General features: G+C 36.4%; 1 protein-coding gene across 1 annotated transcript; it reads right to left on the bottom strand.

The window, feature by feature from the left end:
• Positions 1 to 231: 231 nt before the first annotated feature.
• Positions 232 to 9,518, bottom strand: LOC105042659 (probable galacturonosyltransferase 3). The gene is made up of 8 exons (XM_019849991.3): positions 9,393 to 9,518; positions 7,432 to 7,508; positions 5,634 to 5,694; positions 4,158 to 4,295; positions 3,707 to 3,820; positions 3,292 to 3,626; positions 2,253 to 3,201; positions 232 to 908 (listed from the first exon to the last, which is right to left on the bottom strand). Exons 1-8 carry the CDS (start codon positions 9,456 to 9,458, stop codon positions 633 to 635), a joined length of 2,016 nt encoding a protein of 671 aa, XP_019705550.2. The 5' UTR covers positions 9,459 to 9,518; the 3' UTR covers positions 232 to 632.
• Between the last annotated feature and the right edge of the window lie 7,497 nt (positions 9,519 to 17,015).

Raw genomic sequence — 17,015 nt, 5'->3', positions numbered from 1 at the left:
ACCTCGAAATCGGAATGGAACTCCTCCCAACCAAACGGTTGGAATAGGAATCCACCATTCCGATTCCGATTTCCATTCTCTCCAACTAAACATCTCCTTAATATTTTGAAAGATATGGCTATTTTAATTTCTATTCCAATTCTGATTTCAGTTGCGGACCAAATATCTCCATAATTCATTCATAGGTCCCTACTCAAAAGCAACTTGATCATTACCACAGACACACATGCATTTGTATCAATTACATGTTTAATTCACCAGCTACCCAAAACCTTTTACGGATGACCAGCACTTGCACGACCGCTCCATGATCAAAACCATCCAATGATTCTGGGAAAAAAGCGCTTCAACGAACGAATAAAGCTTGCTGTGACGTGGGTAAGCTACATGTTGAATGGTGTGGAATGACAATTTGGTACCCCCACAAATGACAAAGTCTCATAATATCTTGCCAAGGAAATTTCCGGTTCGAATATTACCCATTTAGAAGCTAAAAAGAATTTAAATGCAAAACTTATTCCTGTGAAGTGTGTGAAGCTGACAGCACGTGTTGCTCAACATAGAGCAAGCCTGTAAGTTGAGAAAGAATATGAACAAACTGATAAAAGGATTTGCTATCTACAACTCCAGATTCAGAGGACAATGTTGCAGACCCGGAGGTAAGGGTTGTCAAGGTTTACATACTTGGTCCAGTGGTGCCTGTACTTGGTCATAGCAAGATCCAGCCAGGGCTTATAATTCCCATTGTAGTGAATGACAGCTGCCTTCTCAATGTCCGAGGGGCTGATTTGAGGATTGTAGCCCAAACCAAGAACATGCCAACTCCGATCAAGCGCATATGTCAGGCCATAAAATGATACCAGACCTGCAGGCAGTGTCCCAAGCTTCCACAGATTTCGATCTTTGTTCTATAGTGAAAAAAGAAACTTCTGATCAGTGGGGGTACCATATAAATTTCAGCACAAGTGATATCAACATTTAGGGCAAAGCTTAATATAACATGAAGAAAGCGATGAGGCACAACTGATTGTTTCAAGATACAAGTTTAGGCAGATCATGGACACCTACACACAGATGTAAATTTGTGTATTGTCTTCAACAATTTGCCAGTTAATGTCTGAGAGCACTCCGTAGTGCCATTTATACTAACACCATGTCGCAACATACAGAAACAAATTTAAATGAGGTTCTTCAAAATAAGACTCAATAATTATAATCATCAGAGAGACAACAAAAGTGACAATCACAGCACTGAGGAAATAGGTAGAAATTTAATATGCATATTTTCATGATGTTGCGGTGTAGAGTGGAGGGCTTCATTAGTCCCACATTTGATTATGAGTGACTCTAGCTTATATAGGAAGGGACCATTCTTCCTACGTGAGGCGCCTTTTAAAGAATAAAACCGTGAGGCCCATAGATCAGAGCGAACAATATCTCACGTGCTGAGCCATGAGCTCTTGACCGCAATATTGACGCCCACCATAGGGCTGATGCACCTCCTTTGGATCGTGGGACTCCTCCCATCCACACAACAATCTATGGTAAAAATAAGGAGTGTATCTCCCATCCATATACAGACTCCAGAGGCCGTGATAAAAATAAGGAGGAAGACATCTCCCGTCCATACATAGACCCCCCCAAGGGGTTATGGTAAAAATAAACAGGAGGGCAACTCCTGTCCATACACAGACTCCCCTTTGACGGGGGGCTATGTTGTAGTGTAGAGTGGGGGGGCTTCATTAGTCCCACATTTGGTTGTAAGTTAAAAGGGACTCTGGCTTATATAGGAGGGGACCATTTTTCCCATGTGAGGCACCTTTCAAAGGGTAAAACCATAATATCCATGGGCCAAAGCGGATAATACCTCACATGCTGAGCCAGGAGCCCTTGACCGCAACATATGACAATTGGAAAAAACAAACATTTTCTAAATTTATGTTTGATTATATATCACTGCATATTCAAAATCCACTGACTTTAATGTTTAGTTGATTTGACATTTTTGTGGATTCTGCATCAAATGCCTTGTTTTTCTTCTCAAGAGGCAATCATAGTTCATTTTTTTTACATGTGAAATTGCTTTCAAATAGTGAATTATACACTTTAAATAGTGATAATAACCCAGCAACATGAAAATTACCTTAAATTTCAGGAAAAAATATAATCAGAATCATGGGTAATTGAAAATTGTAACTAGAAGAACTCTAGGAATGATATCATACACAAAACTGGAAAAAAAACATCCTTACCAAGTTTTGCCAGTAGTGATATATTCCTGTGATATCTCGTTTCTTCCATTCTTTCAAGTCAAGGATGTTCATTCCAAATGCCCATCCACAGCCTTTTGGGTCAAAGTTATCAGCGATCACTGGGTCTGAGAAGTTGAGATAACCGTTGAACTGATGAAAGCTCCCCTTGCAGGTCTCTACAGCACCATTCACCATCCCCTTCATATCTATAGACCAAAGTGGTGTTAAATCCTTTTGAACAATGACATCATCATCAAGAAACAGTATCTTATCCAGCTTTGGAAATATTTCTGGCATGTAGAACCTTAGATGGTTGAGCATAGACAAGTACTTGGGATTCTTGTACTTGAGATTTTCATCCCCAGCAGAAAGAGTAGAAGGGTGATCTGCTCTGAAGTAGTATTGTTTAAGATTCTCAGATTTAATCTGGTGAAGAACTGGACAGTAAGATGAATTAATCCACTTGAATTCATCAAAGTTCTCCACATGTACTGTCGCATCCAAAGGAGGATGGGCAATGAACCACATCTTCATAGCTGCAAAGTTCATCCTGTCTGTGACAATGTGAAAGATATGTTTTCCTGGTTCCTTCACATGTAGTATGGTAGAGTTGACGACAACTGCTGTGGCAAGAACATTATCAGAGAAGATTGCATAATGGTAGAGGGACGGATCTTCAAGTTTGGCCTTATCTGCTAATTCTTTGCTTGTATGATCTTGTTGGAAGTAATCAGTAGTGAGCTGCAAAGGAAGGCAGTGTAGGGGTGTAGGGATTATCTTTGTTGTAGTGAACTGCATCAAGAACTGGTTTTTCTTCTGTTGTGCAATTATTGTTTCCTCCAAGGACTGTGCCATGGCTCGTAATTTTCTTGCCACCAAAGAACAATCATATAAGTGCTCTTTTGCAAATGATAGAACCCGAGCCATTGCTTCTACATATTCAAGAGCACTGGAAGATATGAGAAAAAAGGGTTTCCACATCAGAGTGAGATTTTTAAATCGAACAGCATTATACAGAAATAGTTGAGAAATGGAATACCCTTTTTGCAGTTCAGCATCTGAGTTTGCTTCTCTAATAGCATTTTGATTTTCTTTAATCCGGTTCATCAAGTACCCAAAAAGATCAAGATTTTTCATGGAACGAGCAATGCTAGCATATACCTTAGCCATTATGATCTGATCTTTCATTAATTTCAAAGTGGAATCTCGGTCATGGTTACGATGGTCTCTCCTCCATATGCTGTAATGTCGCCTGAGTGTGTTGTTGAAATGCAATGAGTGATCCACGGTTGCTATTTTCATCCGTAATTCAGCATCTTTGCTTAGTTGAATCAGCTCTGCAGTTCTTTTTTGCTTCCTTTTTTGACGCAGTTCCTGCAACAAAAGAACCATAAAAGTTCTGACCAACTATGCAGAAGTTTAGATAAAAAATTAGAAAGAAATATGATAATCACCAAACGCTTTAGCTTCTCTGAGCTAATTGAGTGAGCTTGTTGATGTTGATCAGCAGAAGGCTGGTCCTTCTCTCGCGATTCACTTAATTGTGGCTTAAATGACCCTTCTTTCCACTGTCAGTTGTGGGAGATGAACTAATTATCAGGGCATTGTCATCCAACAATGAAGTAAGATTGTTCACTGACACAGGACATGCTAACAAGCTTGAAAAGAAGTATAGGATATAACTAAGAGGCATGCTAACAAGCTAGCTTCTCAACATTGAAATGTATCACTGGTGTTTTTTTTCTCCTTTCTAGCTTCTGATACTCTGAGTTTGTCTTATTTTAAGAGACGTTTCTTTATATTCGGTATTCTCTCAAACTTAATGTCATTCAATATAAATTATTCTCACTTTAAGAAGATCACATTTGTTTCTTTCAAACACAGCACGTGAAGTCAGCAAAGTACCAGTCCACCCATTGGATTTACAGGGATTTCATCATTATTATTCTTCCACATCCAAGAAGCAGATAAATCCTTCGAGTTTACTTTATGCACTTTTAGAGAACCAGAAGCATCTGCATACATAATAGTTATCTCAACATCCTGCACAAAAAATAATGTCATAAAGACAAAGAGGTAAGTCCACTCGCATGAATAGAATGTATTTTGACACTTAACTAATTTGCTGATGGGAGCAGTCCAAATGAATCATCTGTCTAGCGATCATTCTTCTTTTTGGCCAATATTCAGTCATACCAAACAAGAGTATATGAAGGATCATAAAACTTATGACAAAATGCTATGCTCTGTAATAGATTCTAAGGATGCTGCCACTCTAGACAAGACAACAACGAACAATTTTTAAGTTGAAAAATTAACAGATGAAGTATGCAGTATTTCTGTTTTCTTAAGATAAATATTGCTAGTTATGCTTGCTTTTCATCTCTAGATGCTATATTCTTTACCCATCTTGTTCCACTACATTCAACCTGATCTAGGTATCTCCTACCATCTATATGGTTTTTGACCTCCACTGAGGAGTTATGAACTTGTTTTACTTCTCATTTGCCCTCTTCTTTGTAAAATTTAGCGCACTTCTAGTGTTTGGTCCTTTCACCACTTGCTTGCTTTGGAGACTGCTTTGCTCATGGAAACATCTAGGTGGTTCAGCTAAGTGTATCAGACTCCACTTTGACATCATGTTTTAGTGATTGAAGTTGAATAGCTTCGAGAATTTGCCCATATGTGATATTTCAAAACCATCATGCATTCTCATATTCCCAACTAAAAACAATTTAGGAGATTAAAAGCTAATTATTTTATCCTTTTATGAAGTCAAGTATGGTTCATTAGTGGTAGATAGTTTGTGACTGCCAGTCTGCACAGGAGGATGAACAATCAGAAGCTCTTCACTCTAATATCCAGGTTTCGACATGAGATAGGGACTGTAGAGTTATCCTTCCTTACTACTGCTTCATGACCATAAGAAGATTTTTCAGCTTTTCACACTTCTCTTTACTATGAGTCCGTTCAGCAATAGTTATGTGAATGTCGTCCTCTATTTCTAATTATATCAGCTGTTACTAAGCTTGCATTGTAGCAAAGGAGAATTACCTTTAATTTTCTCACAACCTGAGAGGCTCAAACTAAAGAAATGAAAGCAGTAGGCTAAATCAAAATTTTCTCACAATCTGAATAAGCTACAGATTCCTGTAATTTTTTTAAAAATCAATTTTCTAGGAGAAAAACAATTTTCGATGTTTTAAAAGATGGCCAAAGTATATCTGATAGTATAGGATAAACCAGAAACTAACCAACAAAAATTCTAAAAAGAATGCCTCACAATCCTTTAATGGAAGCCAAAAACAGTGGCAATAATCACTTAAGAAACATTAGAACAATATACGTTGTGGAAGAAAACTCAGAAGGAAAGCTCAAAACCTTTCCAGGCATGCAGTGCGGACAACCCTGCAGACGCCTATAGCCTTTGCCATCTCTCTGGCTGTAAAAGATACGTTAATGACATTCAAGTGGGGCTAAAGAAAAGCATTTCTCTCATAAAATTGAACCTAAAAGCCTCCACCAAGGCAACATATACGTACCAAATAATTATCATATACAAATGATATCTTAAGAACCCTTGAGCTATGAGAAAGTGCCATTTTCTACACTAGCATTGGCTGAATACATTGTAAGCCACAAGCAATAATGTAAATATTACCATACAAACCCAAAAACTGATCCTGGTAGATACTTAAAGCTAGTTATGCTATCTTTAGCACAAGCATGTCATGTCATAGCTACACACAATGGTATCATTGCAACAAATAAGACCAAAAAAAAGGAGTTTGTTTGTGTGTATACCCTCCTAAATATTCGAATTTACATGAATATCCTTTCAAAATTGATATTTGCATATATACCCTCATAAAATACTTGTTTTGCAAATATATCTTCTTTTTCCTTGTTTTTTATCATATATACCCACATTATCTAATGCCGTTAAAAAATTAACGGTTTAAAATCTAAATGACCAAAATGCCCTTATGGGTAGATATAAAAAAAAATTTATAAGGATATATATACATGCAAATAGTAATTTTACAAGGGTATTCATGCAAATTTGAATGTTTAGAAGGATATACACGCAAAAGTTTCTAATTTAATTTTTATCTATTTCATATAGATGGATTCGGGCCCTCTTACTCCATAATATAGTAACATATTACATAAGATAACAACATGATAACGATATTATATAATATTTTATCTATTAAAATACTATATTATATTTTATTTTTAGGTAAGATGGGACAATTATATCCATCTTAGAACAACATAATATACCTTATACATTTCACAAAGACATTTTCGATAAAAATTTTTAAAATAAAATATAATAAGATTATAAATTCTCATTGTTACATATGCCCAAACTTACAACTATACTATTCTGTGCAAATGTACAAGCTATCCATCTAATATTAAGTTTAGATAATTTTCTCATAAGCATGTTATTATACATTAGAGGAAACACGGATGGTTATGATCTTGTCTATTTTCTAGATAAAATAATTTTGACCTATCATTTGATAAAAAGATCTTTTTATTGATGTAAGTCAATAAATTAAGTATATTCGTTATTTTAGTTGTGCATGTTAATTTTTCTTCATTAGAATAAGGAAAGAATTAACAAATCAAGAGAGGTGTATTACATGCAAAAGATTATAATTTAGATTTTTTGCATGTATACCCTTTTAAATATTCAAATTTGCATGAATACCCTCATAAAATTTTTATTTGCATATATACCTTTATAAATTTTTCTTTTTGCCTATCTACCCATAAAAATATTTTAGTCAGTTTAATTTTAAACCATTAATTTTTAACAACATTAGATAATGTGGGTCCATATGCAAAAAAAAAATATTTTCTGGGGGTATACATGCAGATATTAATTTTAAAAGGATATTCATACAAATTTTTGATCAAGTATGTCACTAAATGTATGACAGCTAATAAAAAGGAATCAGGCATATCCCAGCAATAATAAGATAAAAACAGAAATACAGGAATCACTACAATGCAAAAAAGAAATTTCAATCTAACTTGATCAGTGACTTGAACCTTAAGATAATAAGTGAACAAAAATATTATTTATTTAACTAGAATCATAGACAGCATCTCAGAAAGGTAAGACAAATGATCAAGTTAGCCACATTTCAATTGAAAATCTTACCCTGTTGAATCATCAGGCACCACTATGGAAACCATTTCTGAAGTCTCTGATCTGACTGCACAGGCAAAGTTCCAAACCTGGAAAATTGCAAAAAGAACATAAAGTTCGAGCTAATAACTTTTTCAGGAAATCAATTTCAGTTTGATCAACTTATTTTCAACTTCTAAAGTACATGAGTATTTGATTTATTTAGAAAATTAACAAGAAATAGCCAAACAGCTCATGTAAATATATAGAACCAACAAATAAGTTAATAATGAACTAAAGGTATTCCCTGTCATTTTCATTTACCAAAATTAACATAAAACTCAACACTATATTTGAATACGAATAATAAATTTCTTAACTAGATATTCATGAACAATATGTTAGTTGGTCATGTCTATTATCCTGGATGGTGATGAGGAAGGTGTCTTAAGAACTAGAGATAACAAATATATACCATATAGATGGTAAAACAGACATATAGTCATTATGATGTGCTTTTACCAACAAAATGATGATCTGGTTGCTTCTTGCAATTTGCATTTAGGAGAGACCCTAGGGGAATTAAAAGCAAAATGTAGCAATTGGATAACCAGCGGCCATCAAATCCGCCATGTCCACTAAACCAAACTCAGGAATTCCACAATATGTGGTGCAAAACTATGCAAAGAATGGATTTTGATTGCAAAGGGACTAAAAGGTCATGACAAACACATGCACCAGCAGATGACATAATCACCATTTATGAACATACGCGTGTATCCTACAGATCTACATACATATGTATGACCATACACACATACACAAATAAATGCACGCATATACATATAAACACACACACACACACACACACACACAATAGTTTTTGGCAATTTTGATGTGGATGCTTTCTTTGAAAAGGGCCTATTTTCCAAGAAGAAGGATTGTTAAACTGTCAAATGAAAAACCCATCCAAGGGTAGGAAAGGCTTCAGAGTTCAGTATCATGCTAGACTCTGGGGGTTTCTCATTATAATATGACTATGTACATATGCATGCATGAATCTGTGCATGTACGTATATTATATATATATGATTTAGCATTCACAATGAGGCCACACAACATAATTAATGATCTCAAAGATTTAAATTGCCTCGAAGCTATAAGTCCAATCTTTATGCATTAGCATTTTAATGGGATTTTAATTTGTCAATATTATAATACTGATATATGATAAAGTTCCATTACACATTGCAAATGACAAAACAACAACCAACAACAACAACAACAACAACAATAATAATAATACAGTAACATTCCTTCTCACAAAAATAACAAAAATTTCCTGTCTGCCAGCAATCCTTAATGCTCTACATCTCTGCAAATCATCTCTCTATTGAAATGAGAAGAAGAAAATCTCGAAATTCAGATAAACTGAAATCTCCTAATAAACTCACACTTTAACATGCATCGTTTCCCAAGAAAACATATCCAATGCTGAAATTAATGCATGGGAACCTGAGTCCAAGAAAAAGCTGATACTTAATAAGAAAAAAGATCCATAAGCAGCCATTACAAAGAAACAAGGAGCTCAATCAGATAAAAACTATGAACCGGTCAAAACTAAACAACAAAATCATGAGCACAAGACAATCCGAATCCTCATCCAGCATCATTACATCCCATCAACACCTCAAGAATCAAGAAACATACAACCCTAAACGCGGGGCCGTTCTTCATCAAAGCAATTCAAACCCTAAGACGCCAAAACAAGAACATAATCAAGAAAAGGACATCCGACCCAATCATCGTTCCCACACACTCCAAATCAAACCATCTCCTCACAATGTGCCCCCGGATATGCGGAAAAGAAACCAAAAGAGCGACACAGAGGTCATGGACGAAGAATCTGGCGATCAAGAAATCCAAGGCATCGAACAAGACTACGAAAGAACGGGAGAACCTCGAAAGAGGAGGAGAAGAAGAGTTGTTCTTGCCTCGAAGCACCAGAGGAGGAGAAGAAATCCGCAGCTGGAGAAGCATCGGTCTCCACGGCACGCCATCTGGGCGAGAAGAGAAGGGAGCGAGAGAGGGGGAGGGAGAGACGAAGAGGGGAAGGGAGAAGAAATGAAGAAGGCAGGTGGAGGACTCGAGCGGAATATTTATAGGTGCTGTCTTGCTTCACTCCGGCGCTGCTTGGGAGGACCGCAAGGATGGGCCGGGCGGGAATCACCGTATCAAATACAAATAGTTGTGAATGGATGGTCGAGATTGGAAGATAGATGAGGTGGGTGAGGTTCTGGGTATGATTGCGGGGAATTTTTTATCAAATTAATATTAATTTTAAAAAAATTATTAAAATAATATTATTTTAAAATTATTTATAAAAATATTATTTAATATAAAATCGTTCTATGATAGAGCTATTTTTCATGCTTAGTCAACCGTCATATCGCCAGCTGAGGAAGAGGTGGACGACAGTATGAGTCATCCTATCCTAAGGCGCCTATATGAGTTGCTTTATGATAGAGCGACTCTATAAGTCACCCTATCATAGGACTACTTTGATACGTCCTGTTGCTCATGATACAGCGGCAATTTGACACAGGTCGACCCATGGGTCGACTCCTGCTGTGCTATAAATCAAAACAAAAAGTTTATTTTCATAGATATAGCAAAGATCAACCCATGGGTCACCTCCGACATATGGATTGTCCCATCTTAAAACATGCCATCCTTAAAACATCCATACCAACATGCCATCCAAAAAGGAACGACCTAATAGTCGCCTCTTCATATCCAAAATTGATTTTCTCCCAATTTAATTTTTGAAACTTTCAAAAAATATTATTTACATCTCCAACACGATGAAATGTTAATTTTGGCATTCTCCAAGCATTTTTATCTATTCAAAAATTTTTGATTTTCCTGAGATGCAAATTTAAATTTTTTCAACCTTATTTATAATTAACATGATAGGACATTTAAAAATAATAGACAATTCCAAACTCCAACAATATAATCTGTATCAAGCTCAACAATTAATTTTTTGCACAATCAAGAAAAATTGTAACATGTGCATTCATATTAAAAAAATTTGTAACATTAATTTTAGAATAATATAATTCAATAGTTGATGATTACAAAATTTTTTAGTAAAAAAAATATATACAAATATCACAACTATCGAGAGGTGTATATATCAAGATACTGGGACCTCTTCCATGTCTGCCTCTCATAAATGCGTGTCACCTCTGGCTGCTTCGTGATCATTTAGACATGGTATCGATGGGTGGGGAGGTGTTGGCATGCTCAGCCTATCAACATGTATCTGGTATCTATCTTGAAAAACTCTCAGTCGATCCTTGCCTCTGGCCTTCCAATGCTGATCGACGCGCTGTTTATCGGGTCAGTACGACGTATCTACTGGCTCGCTCATCCTCTATGATATAGATGCATCATCTATGGGGAGGTCGAAGTTTGAGAAGTCAGGTATGAGATGTGCTGGGCATATGATGAGGTACTCGGATCATCTGCCGCTGGTGCAGTTTGAAGTCGTCTATCCTCTGAGATGACTCGCATAGTATCGATAAGATCATCCATAACATTGGCAAGTGCTCGATCCTTTCATCCAACAGTGACAAAATGGAAGCCGCTCCTTACCCGATGGTATAGCGATGTGATCCTTTGAAAGTGTCAATATGAAAAGAAAAACAAATATTACTCGTAAGTATAACAATAACAATATAACAAAGTAGGGCAAAAGTAAAATGTACTTACCACAATATCCATCACGCTGTCTGAAGGATGGAACTTCATCTCGAGCTGCTAGCTCATCAATGATGAGATGAATCGTCTAGTGATGCTCTTGTACCACATCAGATATGGATCATAATAATCCATCATGGGGAGCATGGGTGGGCCATCCATGCTCACATACTATTCACTATCAACCGAAACTCCTACTGCTACTGGCTCGATAAAAATTTTAACTGTCAGAAAAGTCTTTTGTGATGGGATGTCTAAGATGGTATACGTTGTCTAATCATCTTCAATAGATACAGCTAAATATTGTCCAACCATATGAATTGAAAATCTATACATTAGGAAAACTCCACATTGATTGGGGTCTCATTTAGTGACAGCATAGCAGATCCGCACAAGTTCTTGATATGTGGCATTATGATTTACCATGACCATCTAGGTCCTTCTACCATCATAATAAGCACTGTTAGCATCATGACTGATTCTTCTATCCTAATGAAAGATAATAGTGATAAATTTTGGATCCATTTTTTGAAAATAATTGTGAGAAGTAATTGCATAAACATATAAACATATGTTTACTAGGAGGAAGTATTTAACACCGATATTATGATTGGGATCAAATTCTTTGCATATATTGAATAAAAGATATTGATTAGAGCCAAAATCTATTATTGAATTGCTCATTCAACGAGCATTCTCAATATTATGCCTTGAAAAGGATCCGAACCTCCACACTCTTTAGTATGAGATTTTAAGTCTCACGTATCTACCATTTCACTACCAAGACATCTTGAAAATGAATAATATCCATACTATTCATAAATATTTATTTTTATATTTATTTTGATATCATTTATATTATCATGAGAATAAAATCCATAATTTATAAATTTTTATTGATAAAGAAGCATCTTTTTGATAAAAAATCTCTAAAACCCAAATCCTAAGACTATGCCATGCTTCTAGCAAGAATAAGCTCTCAAAACCTCAAAGAACCCACACACACCATAGGAGCTCTCCTTCCCCACATCTTAAAAAAAAAGAAAATAAAAAGAATAAGAAGCATACTACCACAAAATAAATGATTAATCTATGTGGATAAAGATCTTACCTTCTAATCAACGCATGGAGAGGAGCTGAAAGAGGCTGCCCATGGATCAGAGATGGGGGAGCTGAGAGAGAGGGAGAGAGATAGAGAGAGAGGGTGAGACCAAGCACCCTTTTGCCCACACGAGAGAGAGAGAGAGGGATAGAGACAGAGAGAGAGAGGGAGAGACGGCCGTCCACCCGCACAAGAGAGAGAGGGAGAGATGCCCTTCCATCGGCATTAGAGAAAAAGAGGGAGAGATGCCCTTCCACCCACACGAGAGAGGGAGAGGGAGAGACCAAGCGACTGTCACAGGGTTTTGGAGAGATAGGGCCGTAGGGTTTTGGAGAAAGAAACCAAGAGCGAGCGACTCTCGGGTGTTGGGTCTCTGAGTAAGTCACCCTATCAGAGAGAGGGAGAGATCGAACGATTGTTGCAGGATTTTGGAGAGACAGGGCCATGCGGTTTTGGAGAAAGAAATCAAGAGCGAGCGACTCTCGGGTGTTGGGTCTCTGAGTAAGTTGCCTTATGATAGGGCAACTTACAAAGTTGCCTAATGGTAAGCCGATAGGGCTGTAGGGTTTTGGAGAAAGAAATTGAGAGCGAGGAACTCTCGGGTTGGGGGGGTCTCTGAGTAAATTGCCCTATTATAGGGCGACTTTGTAAGTCACCTAATACTAAGGTGACCCATAGAGTCACCTTATGGTAAAGAGAATTAGATAGGTGATTTTCATGTTGTCATCCATGTTGCCCGAGCTGGCTAAGTCAGCACAGAAAGTCGCTTTATGATAGGATGACTTTTTGTATGAGCAGTAATTCCGTAGATACTTTAGGAGGAGCATTATTTTGGTAATTTATTTTATAATAGGCATCATTTTGGTAAAATTACTGATTGTGGGAATTTCTCAATCAGCAGTATCAAATCTTGACTATTTACCTAAATAATGTTAATTTAAAAAAATTATGAAAATAATGATCTTTTCAAAATATTTATCAAAATACTATCCAAAATAAAATTGTCCTATGATAGGATGACTTTATGTGCTGATTTACCATAATTCACATCATGTGGAAGATAGAGTCAGCAACTAGTAAGTCATCCTAAAATAGAATGACTCTATAAGTCGTCCTATCATAGAGTGACTTATAGAGTCGTCTTACGATAGAGCGACTTATAAGTGGGGAAGGCGATATGGATGGTTGGATCATGGAGGTTGTGGTTGGAAAAATAATAAAGTCGTTCTATCATAGGGTGACTTACTAGTTACTAACTCCACCTTCCACATGACATGAATAGTGGTGAGTCAGCATATAAAGTCACCCTATTATAGGACAATTTTATTTTGGACAGTATTTTGATAAATATTTTAGAAAGAATATTATTTTAGTAATTTTTTTTAAAATTAGTATTATTTAGATAAAATTGTCATCAAATCCCGATTAATATACTCTAGAAAGAAGCATGTACACATTTTAAGAATAAATTTACCAAAATAATGTTAATTTTAAAAAAAATTATAAAAATAATGCCCATTAGAAAACTTTTAACAAAATACTGTCCAAACAAAGTTGCCCTTTCAAAGGACGACTTTGTTTGTCCACTCAACGCTCAGTCACTGACTGATTTAGCAAGGGGGATGGCCACGCAATGAGTCTCCCTAGTCGCCCTTTCAAAGGGTGACTTTTTGAGATGACCATTTTTCTCGAGGCTTCCTGAGAGCAAACAAGAGACCCACCTTATGATACGGCGACTCTCTACCATAGGGCAACTTAGTGCTCAGAACTTAAAACACAAACCCTCCCTCCCCACTAACCCTCCCTCTCCTCCCTCCCCTCTCGGTCACTTAGAAAAAAAAAGAACCTAAACCCCCCTCTCCCCTCTCTCCCAAAGTCATCCCTCCCTCCCCTTTCTCTGATTCTCGATCCCCGCTGCCCCTCCCTTATGTACTTAATTATAAACTTTTTCCTTGTTTCAACACTCGTCCTCATCTCTGGTCAGCTCTGAAATGGATCAGCAAGAAGGATTACATACATGCAGAGATACATTTCTATCTTAACTTTCATGGGACTCTTAAATGGCAGGTCCACCAGGATCTGGCAAGGGGACCCAGTCACCAATAATTAAGAATGAATATTGCTTATGCCATTTGGTCACAAGCGATATGTTAAGGGCTGCTATTGCTGCCAAGACCCCTCTTAGGCTCAAAGCAAAAGAGGCCATGGATAAGGTATTATTGAGTAATAATAAGGATAATAATAGAAGATGCTTGATCGCTATCGTAGGTGGTCAAAAAAAATAAAAAATCAACTCAAACTATATAGATAGGGTGAGTCGGGTCATTTCGAGATCTAGAATAATTATTTTTTTTTTAAAAAGTAATAAAAGAGAATTGATTGTGAAAAAATTTAAAAATAAAACAGCAAGAATTAAATTACAAGTGTAAAATAATTTATGAATGAAAAAAAGTCAAAGAGATAACTCAAAAATTTTGAATCCACCATGCAAAATAGATTTTATTTTCTTCTTTTTTTAATGTTGTAATATTAAACTTGTGATTAGGGTATTAGTATAGTTTATCTCTAAAGGGTAAGAACTATATCCTAAGATCACAGCTCATCCGTTTGGAGTATAAACTATCTAAATCTAATTATAAGATATAAAATTTAATTTAACATACAACAATCTATCTCTCCTAGGTATGCACCGTATCCGGAGATCATGGCACATCTATGGAGGGTATGGAGGGTATAGGTTGTGTAAGCTAGATCAATACCTCAGAAAAATAAAAAGATATGAAATATAAGCATAATTTTATTGCATAAAAATTAAATATAAAAAATAAAAATTTATTTATAGGCTTCATCGTATTTCTGAGTTGAAGGTGTCTAGCCATGCATAGGGATCTCCAGCTCTTCCTCCATATTTTTTTCTTTCTCCCAAAGCCTAAAATAATTAACTAGAAAAGAAAAGAAAAGCTCTACTCCCGCTCTCTATTTTCTGTGGCCTGCTTCTGCTCTCTCTGTTTGGATGCCCCTTCTTTGTATGCTTGGGGTCCCTTAAATAGGTGTTAGGAGGGAGGGGGTCCTGTGATTTCACCGATGTGGGACTAAGAGAATAGTGCTAGAATGACATATCCCGTGAAGAAGAGCAATTCTATTGATTTTGGTTTTTGAATCTCGATCAAAATCTATGTTTGGATGGCTTTAAAACACTTAAAACGGCCTGAAACCCACTTCCGCGACCCACAAACCTGCAATGCAGCAGACCAAACCCGCTTCCGCACATGTGAGCTGTGATAAAAAACCACCGGCACTGTACCGATGGACCGCGCATGGACCGAGTGCACATTGGTCTATGGATCACTGTAAACCGTGCCACTATAGCTGTGGATTGCCATGGACTAGATAGCTTAATGGGCTGGGCTTCTTCTGATTTTTGGATCATTTTAAGCTGATTTTTGGGGATACTTTGAATCTCCTTTCAAGATCTATTTTGAGTCCGATTTGCTCTCAATTTTTTTTTTAATCTACAAATCGAGCTTTTTGTATTGGTGATCATCTTTTCTGCAAAACACAAGCAAAAGTATCAATTCTTAAAAAATAAAGATCAATTATTACATACTTTGATGCTTTTATCGGGATATTTATTATGCTTATCGATGCTCGAGTATGTTTTTACAATTTTTTGTTTGTTTTGCTCTTTCCTTTTTAGGGAGAACTTATCTTTGATGACTTGGTGGTTGGAATAATTGATGAAGCCATGAAGAAACCATCATGCCAAAAGGGCTTCATTTTTGATGGATTCCTAATGACTATTGTCCAAACACCCAACCACAGGAATGTATCATAGATGCCCTATGGTAGTGAGTCGCCCTACTATAGGGTGGGTCTCTTGTTTGCTCCCCCACAACATGAACATGTCAGCCCTCAAGAAGCCTTTTGGGAAAAATGGGTGTCTCAGACAGTCACCCTTTGAAAGGGTGACTCACTACGTGGCCATCCCGGCTCGCTAAATTGGTTGGTGACTAGATGCTGAGTGGACAAACAAAGTCACCCTTTGAAAGAGTGACTTTGTTTGGGTAGTATTTTGGTAAAAAAATTTTAATGGACATTATTTTCATATTTTTTTTAAATTAATATTATTTTGATAAATTTACCCATTCTAAGACTACTCATTTACTTCTTATTTTTGTTCATCTTTCAATTGAAGAGACTACACATTTTATAATATTATTAGAAATTTTTTCTTGATTCTTGTTGATATGTGCCCCTAAAAGGTTCTCGGTCCCAAGGTTGCCTCATTTTATTGAGAATGCTTAAATTTGGATAAGTAAACCTCAAATTTGATGCATATACACATCAAATCATATGTGTAAACATGCATACGTATATCAAATTAAATCTTAAGTGTGTATATATATATACACATGGATATACATACATATATACATGTATACATGTATAAATTATACATAAACATAGATACATCCATATATGCATACTTATATATATTTGTGTACATACATATTGTTGCCGCAGATTTTTGGCTTGGGTCGGCTTAGCTGGAGTTGGACGGCAATTGTAGGATTGCAATAGCTAGACTTGTAAAATAAGTCCTTGGTCGGAGTTGGCACAGGTGGGACCTGCTGATGCTCTAGTCAAAAATTTGGAATGGATGGAAAAGAGTGAGTGAGAGGGAGAGATTGCATCCCTGATATCCCCTGTAAACCTCTATTTATAGATAGAGGTGAGAGCCATGAGAGGG

This window comes from Elaeis guineensis, chromosome 4 (genome assembly GCF_000442705.2).
Source record: "Elaeis guineensis isolate ETL-2024a chromosome 4, EG11, whole genome shotgun sequence".
Lineage (NCBI taxonomy): Eukaryota > Viridiplantae > Streptophyta > Magnoliopsida > Arecales > Arecaceae > Elaeis > Elaeis guineensis.
Note: the sequence above shows the minus strand (reverse complement) of the source record. Positions and strands in the feature narration are given on the sequence as shown.

Excerpts from the sequence above, each read along its gene's own strand:
- LOC105042659 (XM_019849991.3), bottom strand. The coding sequence starts at position 9,458 with ATGGCGTGCCGTGGAGACCGATGCTTCTCCAGCTGCGGATTTCTTCTC. Across the intron at positions 5,695-7,431 it reads GTGCCTGATGATTCAACAGG|CCAGAGAGATGGCAAAGGCT; the intron begins GTAAGATTTTCA and ends TATCTTTTACAG. Across the intron at positions 3,627-3,706 it reads CAGAGAAGCTAAAGCGTTTG|GAACTGCGTCAAAAAAGGAA; the intron begins GTGATTATCATA and ends CTTTTGTTGCAG.